The sequence below is a fragment of the Seriola aureovittata genome, chromosome 18 (genome assembly GCF_021018895.1).
Source record: "Seriola aureovittata isolate HTS-2021-v1 ecotype China chromosome 18, ASM2101889v1, whole genome shotgun sequence".
NCBI lineage: Eukaryota > Metazoa > Chordata > Actinopteri > Carangiformes > Carangidae > Seriola > Seriola aureovittata.
Window position 1 is genome coordinate 25,081,803 of NC_079381.1, and position 20,276 is coordinate 25,102,078.

General features: G+C 38.0%; 2 protein-coding genes across 5 annotated transcripts in view; both read left to right on the forward strand.

Moving 5' to 3' along the window:
- The first annotated feature begins 2,077 nt into the window (after positions 1 to 2,077).
- On the forward strand, positions 2,078 to 13,358 carry epb41l4a (erythrocyte membrane protein band 4.1 like 4A). Of its 4 annotated transcripts, none has more exons than XM_056403958.1 (23): positions 2,078 to 2,682; positions 2,926 to 3,026; positions 3,153 to 3,257; positions 3,336 to 3,381; positions 3,635 to 3,710; positions 4,248 to 4,345; positions 4,495 to 4,576; positions 4,757 to 4,844; positions 5,085 to 5,173; positions 6,098 to 6,161; positions 6,841 to 6,932; positions 7,018 to 7,062; positions 7,309 to 7,403; positions 7,676 to 7,760; positions 7,837 to 7,905; positions 7,990 to 8,064; positions 8,134 to 8,181; positions 8,328 to 8,414; positions 8,499 to 8,552; positions 8,813 to 8,848; positions 9,396 to 9,464; positions 9,536 to 9,616; positions 13,226 to 13,358. In XM_056403958.1, exons 2-23 carry the CDS (start codon positions 2,931 to 2,933, stop codon positions 13,263 to 13,265), a joined length of 1,620 nt encoding a protein of 539 aa, XP_056259933.1. In that variant the 5' UTR covers positions 2,078 to 2,682; positions 2,926 to 2,930; the 3' UTR covers positions 13,266 to 13,358. The 4 variants fall into 4 exon arrangements, 2 of the variants coding, with proteins under 2 accessions (XP_056259933.1, XP_056259932.1); XM_056403957.1 differs by lacking the exon at positions 13,226 to 13,358 and adding an exon at positions 9,689 to 11,752 and having other exon boundaries at positions 2,092 to 2,682; XR_008830334.1 differs by lacking the exons at positions 8,499 to 8,552; positions 13,226 to 13,358 and adding an exon at positions 9,689 to 9,751 and having other exon boundaries at positions 9,396 to 9,616.
- Positions 12,687 to 20,276, forward strand: part of LOC130186697 (multidrug resistance-associated protein 1-like) — a 39,724-nt gene continuing 32,134 nt past the window's right edge. The window contains 8 exon segments of the mRNA XM_056403959.1: positions 12,687 to 12,853; positions 13,226 to 13,405; positions 13,578 to 13,703; positions 13,833 to 13,970; positions 14,884 to 15,009; positions 15,242 to 15,303; positions 15,838 to 15,966; positions 17,866 to 18,114. Coding sequence (XP_056259934.1) covers positions 12,812 to 12,853; positions 13,226 to 13,405; positions 13,578 to 13,703; positions 13,833 to 13,970; positions 14,884 to 15,009; positions 15,242 to 15,303; positions 15,838 to 15,966; positions 17,866 to 18,114 — 1,052 coding nt within the window. The 5' untranslated portion in view covers positions 12,687 to 12,811.

The window sequence follows — 20,276 nt, forward strand, 5'->3', positions numbered from 1 at the left end:
GAGACCAGAGGACAGACACCAGAGAACTGACACCAGAGGACTGAGACCATAGGAGAGAGACCAGAGGACAGAGACCAGAGGACAGACACCAGAGAACTGACACCAGAGGACAGAGAACTGAGACCAGAGGACTGAGACCATAGGAGAGAGACCAGAGGACAGACACCAGAGAACTGAGACCAGAGGACTGAGACCAGACAACTGACACCAGAGGACAGAGACCACTAGACAGACACCAGAGGACAGAGACCAGAGGACAGAGACCAGAGAACTGAGACCAGAGGACAGAGACCACTAGACAGACACCAGAGGACAGAGACCAGAGGACAGACACCAGAGAACTGAGACCAGAGGACTGAGACCATAGGAGAGAGACCAGAGGACAGAGACCAGAGGACAGAGACCAGAGAACTGAGACCAGAGGACTGAGACCAGAGGACTGAGACCATAGGAGAGAGACCAGAGGACAGAGACCAGAGGACAGACACCAGAGAACTGACACCAGAGAACTGACACCAGAGGACAGAGACCAGAGGACAGAGACCAGAGAACTGAGACCAGAGGACTGAGACCAGAGGACTGAGACCACTAGACAGACACCAGAGGACTGAGACCATAGGAGAGAGACCAGAGGACAGAGACCAGAGGACAGACACCAGAGAACTGACACCAGAGGACTGAGACCATAGGAGAGAGACCAGAGGACAGAGACCAGAGGACAGACACCAGAGAACTGACACCAGAGGACAGAGACCAGAGGACAGAGACCAGAGGACAGAGACCAGAGAACTGAGACCAGAGGACAGAGACCACTAGACAGACACCAGAGGACAGAGACCAGAGACCAGAGGACAGAGACCAGAGGACAGACACCAGAGTACAGAGACCAGGGGACAGAGACCAGAGGACAGAGACCAGAGAACTGAGACCAGAGGACTGAGACCAGAGGACAGAGACCACTAGACAGACACCAGAGGACAGAGACCAGGGGACAGAGACCAGAGGACAGACACCAACATGGCCAACCTGATCACACTTAACACATTTATTAATGATTAACAATAATCTGGCTAATGCTAAATGCTAATTCTAATCATCAAGGTAAAGATTTCAGTGCTAGTTCTAATGCTAACAGAGTGACAGCTGGTTACCATGGTGATGCAGTAAAGTCCGAAACAGACGATAACGATCACAGACAGAATCTGGATGCAGAGAGGACAAGACTCCTGAGACATGATTGGTCCTTTCAAAATGTCAGCAGCCAATAGGATGCTCCTTTTCAGCATGAAAATATTTAAAACAATAATACATTTATAAATTCACATCTGAAAAAAGTAAATATAGATTTAAAAATATGTATTTTTTTTCAACTGATAAACAACTATAGAAATAATTAAAATTAAAACTAATTAAATGAACTTTAATAGATAAATATAGTGAAATATAAAAACAGTAACAGAACCAAAAATGTTCTATATGATCATCTTTAAAGTTCAATAAAAATATAGAAATCTAAAATGAATAAATTGAAATAATTATTATGAGATAAATTAAAAAATAAATAAAATCAGGTGAAAAAATTTTTATAAAATAGAACAAAAAAAAAATTCTGTTTAAAACATTAAAGTTTATAATCACAAGTAACAGAATCATTTTGGCTTCACAGAGAAATAAACACAATAAACCAAATATTTATTATCAGTTTCTTTCATTAAACAATAATTCCACACACAGAGTTAATATTTATTCAGTATTTAATATTCAATACATTTTAAATGTTTACTCTAATTAAAAAAAATCTAATAACAGCAAATAGATATTTATTCATAATATATTCGTTATTGGAAAAAAACTGAAATAAAAATTTTTTTGATGAATGAGAAGTTTCTCCTTTCTCTTTCCTTTTCTGAAAATATAATTATAATGAAGTAAAGAAACTTGAATTAGGAAAGATGTTTAATTCTAATTAAAGACATTTAAATCTAATTAAGTGAATGACCTTAAATGAAAGATGTTTTTCTGTTTACACCGAGCTTTCAGAGACAATCCTCCGCTCACTTTAATCAGTGTGAGAAATAAAAACACAGACAGAGAATCATCAATAAATATATCAAAGATGATAGATTATCGATCCACAAGTGATGGATGGATTATCTGTGAATAAAATATATAATGATATCATATTATATCTGTTCATATTGTGAATGAGTTTGATCTTTAACATAATCTTAAGTCACAAAGACACTTAATTTATCATTTTTTTAAATCAATTTACAATCAAATATTCAGACAGAAAACCCACCTGTTCCTTTGTGATGTCACAGTGATGTCATGGTGAGGTGGTCATCGGGTCTTCACCCACAGGAAACATCAGGTTTGTTAAAAAATATTTATTTCATATTTTTCACTTTTGTCAAAGAGAAACAATTTCAAAAGTAAAAAGTTTTAATCAAAAGAAAGAAAACAACAGAAGTGAAAATTTAAATGAGAGCGAGAGAAAAGAGAGACAGGAGGGAGGAGGGGGTCGTCTCCATGGCGACAAAACAACAAGACAGAGAGGGGGGTTGTTTCCATGGTAACAAAACAACAGAGCAAGAAGAGAAACCAGAGTAAGAGAGAAAAGGAGGAAAATCAGCAGAGAAAGAAAAAGAAGTGACAGAGAATAAAGTTGATCTGCAGCAGGTAAGAAGAAACTTCTCAAGAAATCTTGAAATTATTATAATTATTATTTTCTAAAGAGACAATAATAATTTGATAATAATTTAAGGGACAGTTTCACAGATTTTGTACTGATATTAACACTGGAAACCTAAATGTTGATTAAAACTTTAAACTGTTTTAATTTTAACTTAGCTTGTGAGAGGTCGATGTCTCAGTGTTTCTGCTGCAGATAATGTTTTTTCTTCAAATATTTTTTGTCCTTAGTAAAAATGGCCTGTTTCCGTGGCAACCAGGAGGAATTTTACGGAGAAGTCCTCCTATTGGATGAGAGGAAGATCACACTAACGGATGAGAAAGGCATCAAGGTGAGGGAGGACTTCCGGTTCCTGTTTTTTTTGCTTGATTTTGTCTCATATTTTATATAATTTAAATTTTTTATGTGACTGTGCCATGGCGTCGCTCATTCACAACCTGAAGTACATTTATTTTAGAAATCATCGAAGGCGACGGCCATTTTGCAGCAGGTATTTTCTCACCTGAACATGGTCGAAGTCAAATTCTTTGGTCTGAGATTCTGTGACAACAAACAGCGGACGGTGAGGAAACATGAACGAGCTGAATTAAGTATGTTATGAATATGAGAAATGTATTGATCAGTTTGATTGATCTTTCAGCACTGGTTGGATCCTTCAAAGACTCTTTCACAACATCGAGACCTCAGTAAGTTTCATCAACAAACAAAAATAAAATCAATGACTAATTAATGATTAATAATGTTGTTTTATGTTGCTAAACTTCTACACACATTTCTTCCAGCAAACACATTATATAAAACATTTTATAGACCAAACCAGTTATATTATTTCAACAAAAATGTTTTATCAATCTGCAATTGATTTTATGAAAAATGATTTCAGAAATTGTCATTTGTTTAAAGAAATATGCTGTTCTTTCTTTGACTTCTTTGTCCTAGTTGGGCCACCGTACATTTTCTATTTTGGTGTCAAATTTTACACTGAAGATCCATTGAAGCTGAAAGAGGAAACACGGTGAAGTTCTTCTCCTTATTTCTAATTTTAAAGCACAAATTTAAATTATTTTATTATTATCGTGAATGTTTCCATCAATTCTCAAACCTGAGAAATCTATCACTTTAATCATGGTAACTTTTCATTGGTCGCCTGTTGATGACATCATATCCTCTATGATCATGTGTCAGTGTGTTTGTCTGACAGAAGCTCAACATTGACTTTTATCTAGTTTTAAGCCACAGACACTTTTTATACCTTGGTGGTTTTCAGCTGGTTATTTGAAGCAGATGATTTTAGTCGTTGGACATCTGGATCTGAAGTTCTCAGAGAAACAAGCTGAGGAAATGTTAGACTGAGATGTCTCTGAGCTGTCAGTGAATCCTTATTTTTACTGGTTTGAATCAGCTGCTCTGTTTGTTGTGGAGAGGAGGAAACTTCTGTGATAATTCAGCTGCTGAAAGTCCGAAGTGTGTCATGGTTTTCCCTCAAAGGATTGTTTATGTTGAATCTTGAATAAATGAGATGAATAAAACCAGCTTGTGTTTTATCTGACAGGTGGCAGTTTTACCTGCAGGTTTGTCAGGACGTCCGTCGAGGTCGCCTGCCGTGCCCCCCCCACCTCAGACCTCGGCTCTTTGCTCTGATGCTGCAGGGTGAGAAAATGTTTGTTCTGTATTCTCTACAAATATTTATACTTACATTATAATTCGTTCCATTTTGACTGGAGTTAAACTTTCTTTGTTTTTATTTTTAAGTTTGTCTTTTTATCTATTTTTATTATTTATTTTTCTTTGTTTATCAGCGGAGCGAGGCGACCACGAAGGGGCGGCGATGTCAGACTCAGAGGAAAACCAGCAAGTACAAAACATCTACAAATTCCTCAGGTAAGGAAACACAGAAATCAACTTTCTACACGAACAAATAAGAGAAACAAGTTTGTTACATTTAAATGAAACTCTGAAAACCACAAACTTCATAGACCTCATGTAGAAACATCTGAGTGTTCACCTCATTCACTAACAACCTCTCTCTCTTTCTCTATCTCTCTGTGTCTCATTGTCCAGTGGTGTCTCTCAGCCACAGGCTCAGAGTCTCTTCCTGTCTCTCTGCAGCTCACTGCAGATGTATGGAGTCTCTCTGTTCAATGCCTATGTAAGATCAATAATCACTGATCAATAATGATTAATCTAATTCATTGTCAGTAATCAAAAATCGCTGATCAATAATTAATCTGTACACAACCAACATTTAAGTTCCCTTTGGTCACTGCCTTTAAAATCTTTTACTTCTCACTGTTTATCAATAACATGTTTATAAATCACACATTCATTAATAACACTTTGACAAGCAGGGAAATAAAATGTATTTGTCATTTTCATGATTGGTTTGCAGGGGGAGAACCAGTCTGAGTACTTCCTGGGTCCAACTCCAGTGGGTGTGGTCATCTACAAGAACAAAGTGCTAGTGGGAAAATATTTCTGGTAGGATCCAGACCTCACTAACGTCTTTGATCACCTGTTAGAACAACTAATATAATTGATTGTGAAATCAATAAATAATCAAAAAATAAATGTTTGTAGTAAATAAAGATTTAAAATGTTTGTAAAAAATAATAACATAAATAAAGACCAAACTCATATCTGTAAAAACATAAACACTATTTAACAAATGTTTGTAAATATAAAGTTTTAATATTTTGTGAACACATAATAATTTGTATAAATATAACAATATAAACAAAGCATGAATAAATTTTTTCATAATTATGAATCATCTGCATAAATAAAAATTAAACATGTTTTGATTTAACAAAGACCAATCAGCCATAATATTAAAACAGCTTTTATATCCGTTTTCTGTTTTAAGAGTTCATTCTGAATCTTTAGTTATTTGTTTTGAAACTTAATTTGTAGTTTCAGTTATTTTCCGCAGCTTCATGGTTTCACTCACAGATCAGCTGTTTTAATGTTGTGGTTGATCGGTGTAAATAAACAAAAAAGAAAAATGTTGTTTTAAATATGCAAAAATAAATGTTTCCATTAATATGAATAATTTGTATAAATGTAGAGACTCACTGTCTCTGACACTGACAAGTTACAGTCTAATCAGCTCTTAGCCACTGTCCAGATAGAGGTCAGCCAAAGGTCAAAGGTCAACTTTCTCTGTATGACTGCACTTTGTTCTTTTATAATGCTGAATGACAAACACAACTACACAAGATAAAACATTCCTGTCATCTCATTATAACATTCTTCAGTTACAGACGTGTTTGAGAAGCACAATGATACAATTCTATTGAACTTAATATTTCAATGTTTGTTCAGCTGCCAATAAACAAGGTAAATTAATGTATAAATATCAATTAAAACTGATCATGTGACCTATCATGTTACTCTTACCCTCAGGCAGAGAATCACCAAACTTCACTTTAAAGATGAAACGTTTGAGCTCAGAGTTGTTGGAAAAAACGTAAGTTCCTATTTGCTGACCGATACTAATGCTACTACTACTCATACTGTCAGGACTCACACCAACTCTGTAGCTGTTCAATGCTAATGCTAATGGTGATGGTAAATCATTAAACTGATTCTAACAGTTTGTAGGATAAACTTTATTAATCACATAAAGGGAAATGAGACGCAGAGACACATGAAAGAAGTAGAATACTACATATATTTATATACTTGAACTATATGGTCAGAAAATAAAATGAATTTACTACCTGCAGTACTGCATACACAAACAGATAAAGTATATCGAGACTAATAATCTCACAATGCAAGGAGACAAAAAAGAAATTAATAAGAAATGGAATACAGTAATCTTATTATAATGCTAATGCTAACATAAGAAAAGAATAAAAGAAAAATAGAAACATTGTATGAAACATCAGGTAAAAACGGAGACCTACACAAATATCAGGAAACAGACACGAGACAAAGTTTGTAATAAATATCAAACTAGAGACCTTGTGAGTCATTACTACAAATATTACATCATTACTCAGTGGTTATTACTACATTACTGCAAGTCATTACTATATCTGTATGTATATATATATATATATCTGTATGTATATGTGTGTGTGTGTGTGTGTATACATATATATATATATTTATATACACATGTGTGTGTTTTTTTGTTTCAGGGTTCAGAGACATCATTATTCTTTCAGACATCAGATCGATCTGACTGTAAACGTCTGTGGAGATGTTGTGTTGACCATCATGTCTTCTTCAGGTGACACACACACACACACACACACACACACACAGATTTAATGATTTGTTAAATCCAAAATATGACTCTTTGACTTTGTGTTCAGGGTATCAGAGTTGAATCCTTTAACATGCAAAGTGAAACACAACAGGTAAACGCACGCACGCACATCTCTTGACTTTATTTAAACTCTTATTTGATCTTGATCATAACATGTTTGTTTAATTAAGTAAAATGTTATTCTGTCACATGAAAGAAAGTAATACACAGTTTTGATTTTTTTGTGATGTCATCAGTTGCATTTCAATTTTGTTTTGGTCATTTATTATTGGACTGTTAATATTATTCAATGGTGGTTATTGCATGTAAAATATCTCTCTCTCTCTCCTATGTGTAGTATTGCTCGTTCACCCACTCTGGCTTTTCCTTGGCTGAAAAGCAAAAGTGTCAACAATAAAAGAACAGATCTCTCTCTGAGACCAAAACAAAATGGTGTGTTGTTATTATTATTATTATTATTATTATTAATTTTATTTTTTTATTATGCATACTTCAGGAGAGTAAGTTTTTATATTATTGTTTAGTTCTCTGAACTCAAACTTTATTGCTAATAATTTATTGTAAATATTTGTATCTAATTTTTTGCATCTAGTTTATTCAAGTATAATTTGACAGTAGAATATTTTCCATTGCATTTCATTTTTTAACTGATGAGTTTAGTATTTAGTTTTTTCTAAACTAATTTGTAAACGTTTTACTCTCAGTCTCCTCTCTCCCAGCCAATCACACAGCAGAGGGTGTGAGCAGTGAACCAGAGCTGACACAGACAGCGCCGCCTGCTGCTCAAAGGTGACTTTTTATATGGTTTTTATTATGTCATGATGACATCATGTGTTATTTGATGAAATTTGTCTTGTACCTGCAGGTCAAAGGGGACGGCAAATGAAGACCAAGTGAAGCCCAGTGCTCCATGGGAAAACAGAGGCCCTGTGAGGTAAAACACAAAACACCACATAGAAAATAAAATCATGTTAATCATGTGTTAATATAATCTGACTACTGTGTGCATATAATCTAGTTCCAGTGGCCTGTTCAATTCAAAGTTTCCTCTAAACACCAAAGAAGAAAAACGAGATGGAGGAAGACCACAGAGGTAAGAAAAAAAAAAGACTTAAAAAGAAAAAGGAAGTTACTTGAATGCCATGTTTTCTGTTTGTTTCAGGCAGAGCAGAAGTCTGGATGGTGATCGAGCAATCAGAAAACAGAGAAGGTGATGGGGCGTTACTAACATTTTTCTTTTCTACATTTTTTTGATTTAATAATGATGATTTTATGACAAACAAAATTACAACATTTTTAAATCTACTTTTTAAAATTTGGAAAAAGTTTTAGGTTTCTGTAAACTTTGATCTGCAGGTCTCGTTCCCGTGGCAACACAAGCAGTGGCAGTGAATCAGAGAAGACAGCAAGTTACAGTGAGGGATGGAGAAGGACAAAGAAACAGTAATAATAGACGTCGCTATCTTTTAATGTCTCTGGATCTTTTCTGTTCGTAGTTTCTTTCTCTAACATCCTGTTTTCATTTAGTGGTCACCATGGTGACCAGAAAACTGACTCTAACTCCCGGTGCCGTGCGAGATTGTACGTATGAATGTAGTGTAGAGAAAAATGCCAGTGCTAATTATTCTAGTTTTTAGGCTAGTTTAGGCCTAGTTTGAGGCTAATGTGATAATTCAGTGAAGTGGACCACCAATGCTAATGCTATCAGTTTTACTAAATGAAGCATTAGAGCTAATGCTAATGACATTACCTAGTCATTTAATGATGTTGCAAGTCCATAACAATGCAGTTATCATCCAACTATGGCTAATGCTAATGCTAGTGCTCGCTGTTCTTTGTAGACGGAGTTCTGATGACCTTATATGGCAACACATCCAGTAAGTGTGTGTGTGTGTATGTGTGTGTGTGTGTGTGTTTGAAGTTCCCATAAAGACAGTAAAGCTCCCTACAGGTGACTCTGCAGTACTGCAGGCAAAATTTAGTGTCTTATATTCTGAGGCTGGTACATTTATGTGATTGGTTGGTGTGGTGATGAGAACAGACGACTAAAAATGACATATTTATCAATAAAAAAATAAAAATGATGCTGAAAAAGATAGAGAAATACAGTATTTTGGATGGACTGGTTAAATTAAGTATTTATTGTATTATGTTTTATATTTCCTTATCTTTTATAACCATAAAACACCAACTAGAGACAAGACTTGAAAATGAGCAACAGCTCTAAACTGTGCAGCACCTCAGTGGGACGCTCTGTATTGGACCTATATTAAACCATAACATAAAATAAAACATTTAATGCTCAATTATGTGTTTAATAGTTTAATTAGTTTTATTTTACTTATTATATGAATGATATTAAGTGTGTGCGTGTGTGTGTGTGTGTGTGTGTGTGTGTGTGTGTGTGTGTGTGTGTGTGTGTAGGAAGCAGCTGGTGGAGCCTGATGGTTTGATTGACAGACAGATGGAGGAAATACCTTATATGGAAGTGAGGTAAGGAAGGGAAGAGGAAAGGAAAGTTGGAAGGAATTAAAGACATTTGGAAACTTGTTTGTGTCCTACAGAGTTTCAGGGGAGCCAATCAGAGTGCATCGTTTTCCAAGGGGGCGACGACATCATCGGTGTGTGTCGACTTCAGACCTCCAGTAGGTGCCAATCAAGTGTTTCAATCAGTGATGTCATCAATACTTGATTACTGATTACTGTTTGTCATTTAGTTCAAAGACGGAGCTACTTCCTCCTCTACATGTTACCAAGGCAACTGACACTTCCTATCAATCATCTATAAGACACTGAGGCTGCTGCCAACTCATTGTCCACCCACAATGCACCTGTTTTACTGTTTAATACGAAAACATATCCTCCAATATTACAAAAGTACCTCTGTCTACACAATGTGTACTGTGTGTACTTTTTGCACTATGTACCCGTACACAACATATTCATCAAAGTAACAGTACTTTAGTAGTAGCAATTGAATACAATTGCCCCTTATTAAAACATCTGCAACTGTTTTTTTTTGTTGTCATGTTTTATGTTTACATTTTATATTTTTGTTTTGTTTACATGCTATGTTGTTTTTATTTACATGTTGTCACTTGTTGTTAACATGTTGGCGTGTTTTGTTTGTTTTATTGTTTTGTTTACATGTTTTCTTTTGTTTTGTGTACATGTTTTTTGTTTTGTGTACATATTGTTTACATGTCTTTTATGTTTTGTTTTTTTTTGTTTTGTTTTGTTTACATGTGTTTTTTTTGTTTTAGATATTGTCATCTTTTTTGCTTTGTTTACATCTTGTCATGTCAAAGTTCACTCTTCTGTGAGTAGGTCAGGGTTATACATTAGTAGCTGTTGTCATGGAAACAGTGAGAAACTGATAATACAGCCAGACCTTGTGATGTTGATTGTGCCCAGTTTGCATTGTGGTGAGCAGAGAATAACAGACTTGGTGGTCGTCAGGACGTTGAGAGGTTTTCACTCTCAGAGTCCGACAGAAAAACTGCTGTGGATTTAAGAGCCAATAGAAAGTGGATCCACAGACTCATGTTGTATTTAGAGACACAGTGTGATCTCTGCTGTGTTTCACCCAGTTGCGGCTGGTACATTTTTCTCCAGGGGGGGCTATACCAAAAAACAAGAAGCAAATGTGTACCACGATATTACACTAGTGTATTTTAACAAATGAAAATGCCTGTCTTTGTCTGAAATGACATATGTTATAATAATATATAACATAATAACAAAACATAATAAAATATGTTTCCTCATAAAGTAGACCAAGTAAACATTATTTGAGGAGCTATTCAAAAGGTATCTTTCCAGCGGTACAGGACCATATTGGTAAGGAATGGAAAAAAAGAGTTATTGCTTAAAATTTATACCATTAGAAATTGAAAAAGATTAAAAGTTAACTATTTTCACAAGTTTGTTTTTCTGGACCAAACCTTCTGGCAACATTGTATTATGTGGAACACCCTATAGGGATGAATGTGTAATATAAACTTAACGTCAACAACCTATCAAAAAAACCATCAGAACCCTCCTCAAAACAAGATAGTGAGTCATATTTCAGTGTTTGATAATCTCTGTTACATTTAAATGTTTGTTTTCAGTTTCCTGGTGACTGTGTTTCCTGACATACAGTATGTTGCCACCATTTGTTGGGTTGCTGTCATCTTTGGCTCTCTGCTTATGAGTTAAAACAACATAAAATAGTTCTGAATGCATTTTATAGCCTATGTTTTATTGATTGAACAGTATATAAAGCTAAATACACAATAACAAAAATGTCATGGGAATCCATGGTGGTATTGTGTTACATTAAAGCAACATTTACATTTGAACAGTTTCTAATTATCAAAAAAGTACATTAAACAATTCAAATTTAGACTTTACTCATTTATTAATGTAAATCAATTTCCAGGTTGTAAAATGACAGAAAAAGACGCTTTCAGGCCATTTTTGTGGAACTGAAACATGTGAGGAATTTAACATGACCTCCTCATTATGTTATTGGATCCCTATCCTGTAGCCTTCATCAAGTTGAGCAGCTATATTTATATTCCCAAACATGGCTAGCCACATTGCATTTTCCATGTGGACCCTAGTTTGTTCATGCTTTTTTGTTTTTTCTGATATGTGCTTTAGGTCAATCAATCCTATCTGAATCTATGCTGGGCCTGATCTTGATGTTTGAAAAAGGAGGCAAGGAAAGCAAAATAAAGCAGGATTAGGGTTAGACCACAAAATAAAAAAAGCAAAATAAAGCATTACTGTTACCACATGCAGTTTGCCAAGCCTTCTTACTGAACCAGCTCCATGTCCGGATATATTGTCTTCCTCTGTGTTTGGATAGCTTTTGCATTAAGATGTCAGGCTGATCAGATCCAAGCTCTTTGACTCTCAACTTCTCCTGCAATGTTCTCCTCTCAGAAGGCGTTGTTTTTAATGACATCACTAAATTTTCTCCCTCCATTTTAGCTAGCTAAATTACCTCTCCATCTGCTGCTCAAGACACCGAGTCCGCTAACTGGTGCACTTAGTCAGATGTACTGCAGCGCGAACCACACACTCTCTGCTGCCACCTAGTGGATGGTGGTGTGTGTACATAAGCACCATTCAGATGAATACTGAGGGTGCAGGTTGTCTGCGCCGCAACAAGCTCATATCTCTCGTATAGAGAGGAGCAAACTGCACATGTACAACTTACAACGAGAGTCAATGGACAAAGAAAATACTAACTTTATAATGATTAGTCTTTATTTGCTCATAAAAAAACAGTATGTATTTTAAAGTAAATAAGTCTTCGTCACTGAAATTGTAGGATGTGGGGAGAGGTGGGGTGGCGTCCTAGTGCCCTCTATTCGCCAGCAGCCACTGGTTTCACCTGTGGGCCAGCTGTTGTTACTTTAATAATCCAAGGAAAAGGAACAACCCCTTAAACCCCTGAACCCAATTACACACTGACGGACTTGTTCCACCCTGGACATCACCTGTTTGACCTGCTGCACTCAGGTAGAAGCTTCAGGTGCATCACATCACACACTTAAGCACAGCCTTTACCCCAGAGCACTGCACTGCAATACTACAGTTATAGCTACACAACACTGTATCTGCACTACAGTACAAAAAACACAACTCTCTCTCTCTGTCTCTCTCTCTCTCTCTCTCTCTCTCTCTCTCTCTCTCTCTCTCACAGAGAGAGAAATCGACCCACAACACACAGAGAGGGAGAGGGTAGAGAGACCTTTAGACAGGGTGTATTTCAGGATAAGATTTGCCAAGGAGAAGAAGAAGCAGACCGTAGAGGAAGAGTTGTGTACAGTAGAAGAGTTGTTTAAATGGAGCACCTGTGCAGTGTGAGCGGTCTGGACCCTCTCTGGGTGAGTTGCATGTTAAAGATTTGTTGAACATCTGAATATATTTCTGAGATCTGCTGCTCAGTTAAAATTAAACAGGATGAAATGAGTTGTGGTCAGAAGGTCTTTAGTGGCTGTCAAACCCAGTGATGGACAGTAGCAGTAGAGGAGGGTGATGAGCTGAATGTGGTCTTCAGGCTTGGCAAACTGTCGGAAGACTGAGGAAGGGGAAGCAGGACATGACTCAGACTGAACCCGAACCACCACATCCTCTGTGGAAGAGGCAGAGCTGGAGGACTTGTGGACTTTGGGTCTGCGGTGTTTAAGTTGCCCAACAGCAGGGCGCCAGGTGTGTATGAGATTCACACCGAGATGGTATGTGCTTTGTGTTTTCAGGACTGGAACCTCACATGGTACACCTCCAGACCAGACCTGACCCAGTGTTTCCAGCACACTGTACTGGTGTGGTTCCCCTGTATTTACCTGTGGACCTGTTCTCCTCTTTACCTGCTCTATCTGCAGCTCCGCCCCCACCAAGGTGTCATCCCACTAACCAAACTCTGCTGCAGCAAGATGGTAAGAAAACAGTGAGGTCTAAATTTGGTCTGGGATCAGGAGGTTAGGGTTGCCCTTAACCCTAACCCTCTATCGTCCAGCTAAGATCATGCATGAAACCTGGTCTCTGTGGTCTGACCTAGTCTCTGTGGTCTGATCTGGTCTCTGTGGTCTGATCTGGTCTCTGTTGAAGCTCCTGGGTCTCAGTCTGGCGTCCTTCGGTCTTCTGGAGATGTTTTACTTTTTAGTGAAGAAGAACGAGGAGATCCAGAACCAGCTGCTGGTCCTGCTGGGTCCACTGATCCGGAGCCTCACTCTGGTATGTCCTGATAGAGGTACTGGTTACTATGGCAACAGGTCCAGATCCACCAATGGGTTCTCAGGATAATCAGTCAATCCCCCCCCCCCCCCTTCCCACTGTCTCTCTATCTCTCTTCCTCCTCCTCAGGTTCTGGCTGTTGTGATAATCCAGGTGGAGAGGATGAAGGGCAGTCGTTCGTCTGTCCTCCTCTTCCTCTTCTGGACTCTTCTGGTTCTTTGCTCCATCATTCCTCTGAAGGTTGACATCGATCAGATCATTGATCAGGTATCAGTGATTGATCATTTATTAACTTCTCTGGTGGGAAAGGAACCAGTGGAACAGCAGGAAGAGGTAGATAGATAGATAGATAGATAGATAGATAGATAGATAGATAGATAGATAGATAGATAGATAGATAGATAGATAGATAGATAGATACCTTATTCATCCCCTAGGGAGGGATAGATGATGCAGGATAGGAGGAGGAGGTGATGCAGCAGGAGGAGGGGGTGGATGAGGATGTCATGTTCTTATTTTAATGTTTACATTTCTTTTCAACTCCTGACAAAAATGGCGGCCATTTGTTTTCTTTGGTTCTCAGTAGTAAAATCTAAAATCTAAGTGAAATCATAGAATGTGATCTATGTTCTCACGGTGAGACCTTCACCCTCCATGTTTTCCTAATAACTGACATTTATCTTCATGTGTGAACAGTCTGATGTAAACCTGAACATGTTTTAGAGGAACGCGTGTTTGGCGGAGTGAATATGTCCAAACAGCTTGCTGTTATATTTGTCACATATAGTCACATGTTGAGGGTGTGAACAACCTGCTGCTGTGACACAGGTGAGTTGAGCTACCGGAGGTGACTGGGCTGCAGATCTCACTATTCTGTGAAGGTTAACATGTCTAAACTTACTCTCCTCTGGAGGTGTGAACACGTGTGTTCATTGTTTCTTCACATGTAGCTGCCGAAACACAGAGGGTTTCCTGGAAATGACAGACATGTTTTTTTTCACTGAAAAGTTTAAAATAAAGTAATTGACAGTGTGAAGTGAATTCAGCTCCAGAGTCATATGACAGAAACAGCTGCCTCACAAATCTCACATATGAACACATGTTGATGTTCTCCTGAATGAAACCAGAATGAAAGTGAATCTGACCTTTAATCTTTGACCTCTGCTCTCTGTTGTTTCAGGGTTTTTCATCAGACGCTGTTCGTTTCACAGCGTTCTTCGTCTGCTTTTCCATCCAATTAATTGAACTCATCCTCAGCTGTTTCTCAGACCGCCGACCGTGCTCTGACAAACACAACTACGTCCAGGTAACAAACACGGCCTGCTCTGTTCCTGCTCCTCGGCATAAGGACTCAGAGCAGGAATCAAGACAGAAGGAAGTCAGACACGGCAGGAAAAGGAGGAGCTGAGGAGGAGGCGGGTTTCATAGCAACTTGTAGAGGAAGTAGAGAGATAGATAGATAGATAGATAGATAGATAGATAGATAGATTATGAATCAACTTTCTGTTACTAAAACACACTTTTATTTCGCATGTTAGAACCGGTGTCCAGAGGAAGATGCTTCATTTCTTTCCAAGTTTTTCTTCTTCTGGTTCAGCGGGTACGAACATCACAACTCAAATCATCAAAACTCACCAACAACAGCAATCTCATTATTATCATTTATTATTATTATTGTCTTTGTAGCCACTAAAACAGCTACATTGCTGTCACAGACATGACAGGTGTTTAATCTTTAACCTGCTGAAACAAACTGCCCACCTGAAGGTGGAAGATCCACAGATTGACAAGTGACAGGCTTTTATTGTGAAACACAGTCTTGCTGTTTGGACCACGACAGGTTTTTATTCTGAAAATCCAACGGTTTTTCTGTTTTTATGAAAATAAATATCACAAACTCAGAACGAAAACAGCAGCATTATTTCCTCTGAGACTAGAGGACCGGGTATTTTGCAATAATTACCTTTAATGTATTTATATAGATCACTCAGCTCCACCACGGCTCGTTACACTGAGTCCGTCAGACGCACAAGTACAAAACCTCATAATAACAATATTTAGGATAATAATAATTACACTAATTAACTGTGACATCATCATTAATTTAAAAAAAAGTGTTTTTGTCTTCTGTCAGTCTGGTGGTTCAGGGTTACCGGCGCCCTCTGCAGGCTGAAGATCTGTGGTCTCTGCGGGATCAAGACTCATCGATCCGGATCATGATGGACTTGGAGAAGTTCTGGACTCAGAACTGTAAAAAGCTGCAGTACGACTCATTTAATATTTAAAATAAATTATGATTTATTTATGTTGTTAAAAACAGTTATGTAAATAGATGATGTCACAGTGATGTCATACTGCTGAGACCGATACCTTGGCGATAAAGCTCAACATCTTGCAGATGTTTCCAAATACACAGTCCTAGTCTTCATGGTGGAGAGGAGGTCATGTGACCGGAAGCTGCTGTTCTTCATATGTTTCTATAATCTATGTCTGATGATGTCATTTGAGTTTTATTAATCTCTCCAGCTATTTCATAAATTATTTTATATAAATCTATATATGCACAGGGTTAGCACTACCATTAGCGTCACCATTAGCGTCACCTATCATAATGCTATCACTCATGTACCTCCATGACTAGTCAAGTCAAGTCAATTCACCTTCTCTTTATAATATTATTTACAGAGACCGAACAATTCCCACCAAGAGCAGCGCTAGGCAACAGTGGCCTTTTTAAGAGTCAGAAACCTTGAGCAGAACCGGACTCAGGGTGGGCGGAGCCATCTGCCTCGACCAGTTGGGTTGGAGAGAGAGAGAGTGAGCAAGAGAGAGCAAGAGAGGGCACAGAGGAAAAGAACAAGACCATGCAATGATAAAAATATTAATAATAGTTACAGTAGCTGCAGTAACAGCGATAGTAATGTAGTGGCAGCTGAAGTGCTCCTACTGATAAAAACTCGGGAGGACTTGCGGACAGTAACAGGCAGGAGACAGAGAAGGAGAAGGGCGAGAGAGAGGCACTCAGCCGGGGCGCTTCATGTGCTTGAGGGGAAAAACAAACGGTTAGAATGATGCAGGGATTTTCACAAAGTTTACAGTGATCTCGTCGGCATGACTACCTGGACTACAATGTACTGAGTTTATGGATTTATTGAGACTGAGGCCCACCTGCCGCTGGTAGGATGGCAACAGGTACAGAACCCGAGTTTGTAAAAGAATAAGAATCTAACTGAAAGTTAAGGCATAAAAATAAGTTTAAAGTTTAGATTTGAAAGTCTGAACGGAGTCAGACAGTCTGATATCAGCAGGGAGGTTGTTCCAGAGCAGAGGGGCCGATAGGAAAAGGCTCTGCAGCCAGCAGACGTCTTTTTAACTCTGGGAACAGACAGGAACCCTGAATTCTGGGAACAGAGAGCAGGAGATGGAGTATAAGGTTTAAGCAGATCATAAAGATAGGAAGGAGCAAGTCCTTTTAGAACCTTATATGCCATCAAAATAACCTTAAAGTCTGATCTGATATGGACAGGGAGCCAATGAATGGAGGCTAAAATCGGTTTATTATGGTCAAATCTTCTGGATTTAGTAACAATTCTTGCTGTGGCATTCTGAACCATTTGAAGACTTTTAATACGAGCATGTGGCAGGCCAGAAAACAAAATGTTACAATAATCAAATCTTGATGAAACAAAAGCATGATTTAAGATTTCAGACCGAATCTTAGCTATGTTACGTAGATGAAAAAAGGCGGTCTTGGTGATATTTTTAATGTGCTGATGAAAGGAGAGGGAAGGATCGAAAGTGACACCCAGATTTTTGCCTGTCAGACTATGAGTAATCACACATTTATCAAGAGTTATTGTTACTTGATCAAACTGGTGTCTATGTTGGGTCGGGCCAATGACAAGCATCTCAGTTTTGTCTGAATTTAGGAGTAAAAAATTATGAGACATCCAGCTTTTCAGACTAGCATCAGAGGTAAATGTCATTCTAACTCACTGGCAGTAGCAGGTGTAGCGAAGTATACGGCAGCTACTCACAAGGCAAATATCACCTTACTATCAAGCCTTTGTGATTGGTGATACTGGACTCGGAGAAAACAGGTGAGCACAGGCCCCGCCCCAAGAAATCACCATATCTGTATGTATGTTTTGATTTTCTGCAGAGAGGAGCCTACAGGTTCTGGACCATCCCGGATCCAGTTCTGGCCCCAATCCTGGTCCCTGTCCTGGTCACAATGTTCTGCAAGACCAACAGAAAAAACTCACCTGTTGAAGAAGGACAGGAAGGGGCAGGTCAGCAGCCTCTTCCTTATACACGCTCTTGGGCGGAGCTTTGGACTATACTTCCTGTGTGGGACACTGTGCCTCCTCCTCCACGATGCCTTCATGTTTGCTGTGCCACAGGTGCTCAGGTGAGTCACAGAGTTCAGAGATATGTTTACTGATGTCTCACTCTGCTCTGAATGCTGTGAAATTGTTTATGGCTCACTTCATCAATTGTAAACATTCAGTCAACCTGACAGGTGTGTTTGTCAGGCTCTAACAGGGTTAAGGTTCTATACGTTTACATGCATTAATGGCTTTTTTGTTGCCAATATGGGAACGGGTTGTAACAACCTTTCCTAATGTTTTTGGTTGCTGTCAACTTGCACCAGATATTTGTAAAGCTCCTGCTCAAACGCCTTGGTTGACTATTAAGGATGTACAGGATGGCTCACTTTAATTTTCTTCCCTTTATTCTCAGTCCAGTTTTGTTTTAATACTGCGTGAGTGGTTAGTAGAGTCTGTTAGGCTGATAACCTTTAAAGAAACAAAAGAAAATTATGCACAAAATTCCATTATTTTCAAAATAAAATAAATAATTTCCTCATTCACTGTTATTCACCTCCTATTTACTTAGCAAAATGTTTTATTTATTTATTTTTTACAGTACATACATTTGGTTATACTTAATTAAACTAACAATAAACCATACTTTCACGTTTTAGTTTGCAGCATTGTACTTAAAAAATATCATTAAATAATACTCACATCCCCATAACTAATAACAGGAAACATAACCAAGGTAAAGGGACAAACATCCATAAATCAATCAAACCAAACTATGCTATACATGCTGCTCAACATTACAGGTCAATCATTTAATATTTAGCAAAGATATATATAATGTTTACACCTAAACTAAATGAAACACTCCTGATTAATAATCTTCATTCATTTCATTCATAATGATAATTCATCAATTTATTTACGATATATCCTTAATCTTACTTTAATAGTAATTATATTCAAAAAATGTTTTTCTTATTCTAGTTATGTGATCAAATTGTTTATATTTCACTTTGTTGAATATCACTTTTGGACGTGGTTATTACCTAACTTACCAGCAAGTGTCAGCATGTTTTCTCATATCATATTAAGAACTTAATTCACGGTTCTGATGATGTTGCTTATAATTTGTAACCCCGCTGTTTACACATGAACATGCTCAGGTAAACCCGGGGTTAACTGAGCCAGTTCATACCCAGCTTCCTCGTACAGGTTAACAGGACGTCAATGTTAGGTTCAGTCAGGCCGGATAACTAAAAGTTATCCTGGGTATGTTGAACTTGTTTCGTAGTACAGGCCTCTCAACTTGGTGCAGTAAAATCTATTAGAGTAACTGTCATAATTTCTACATTGTAATGTTAAGATTCAGTGAGAACTAGACATTTTCTAGTAAAACTATGTTTAGGGTTAGGGTATTATTTAAATGTTTAATAGTCACTGCACATAAACCTAGATATACTAAGTAAATTTTAATCTAATTTTGTATAGTGTGTGTTTGAATCCCGCACATGCGTGTTTGCGCACCGCTCGTGTCCGCCAAATCACACACACTTGGAGGAGGACGGTTGGAGCTGTTGCACGGCTGAGTCATCTCAAGCGTAAGTTATTGTCTTTCTGTTTAAAATTTGTGATAATATCTGGGTCCGTGTGTATTTTGATAGTTTGACGCGTTACTGTTCATAAGTTAATTTAATGTTAACGTAACGCCATATTGGGCCGGGGCAAGACCGACGGTAAAGAGGAGAGCCGCGTTTTTTTAAAGCACTAACGTTACAACGTTTCTCAGCTGGTGGTTATATTTAAGTGTTTATGACCTACTAGCAGAACATGGTCGCATCTGCAAAACTTTTGGCAGTGACGTTATAGCCACAGACCTAAGGTGACGGAAGCTGCCCGTTGCGAGCGAGTGAGAGACTGACAGTCTGAGAGATAAGTCTGGAAGGACAAATAAAAACTGCCTGAAATAGGTTTTAAACACATATTTACGGACTGAATCGTCTCACACAGAAGTTATAAGAGCATAAACCTGCAGATACAAAGAGACAACGCACACGGCTAGCAGCTAACGTTAGTTAGCATGGCTAGCATAGCCATATTATGCTGTGTGTAGCCATAAACCACATGAATAGGATGTAACCGCGGTGTTTCTGATTGAACGGCAGCGGGCTGGGCAGGTGGGGAATGCGTTAACAGTGTTTGTGTACTCTGAAAGATGTCTCATCAGATCGACTGGGCCTAGTGTGAG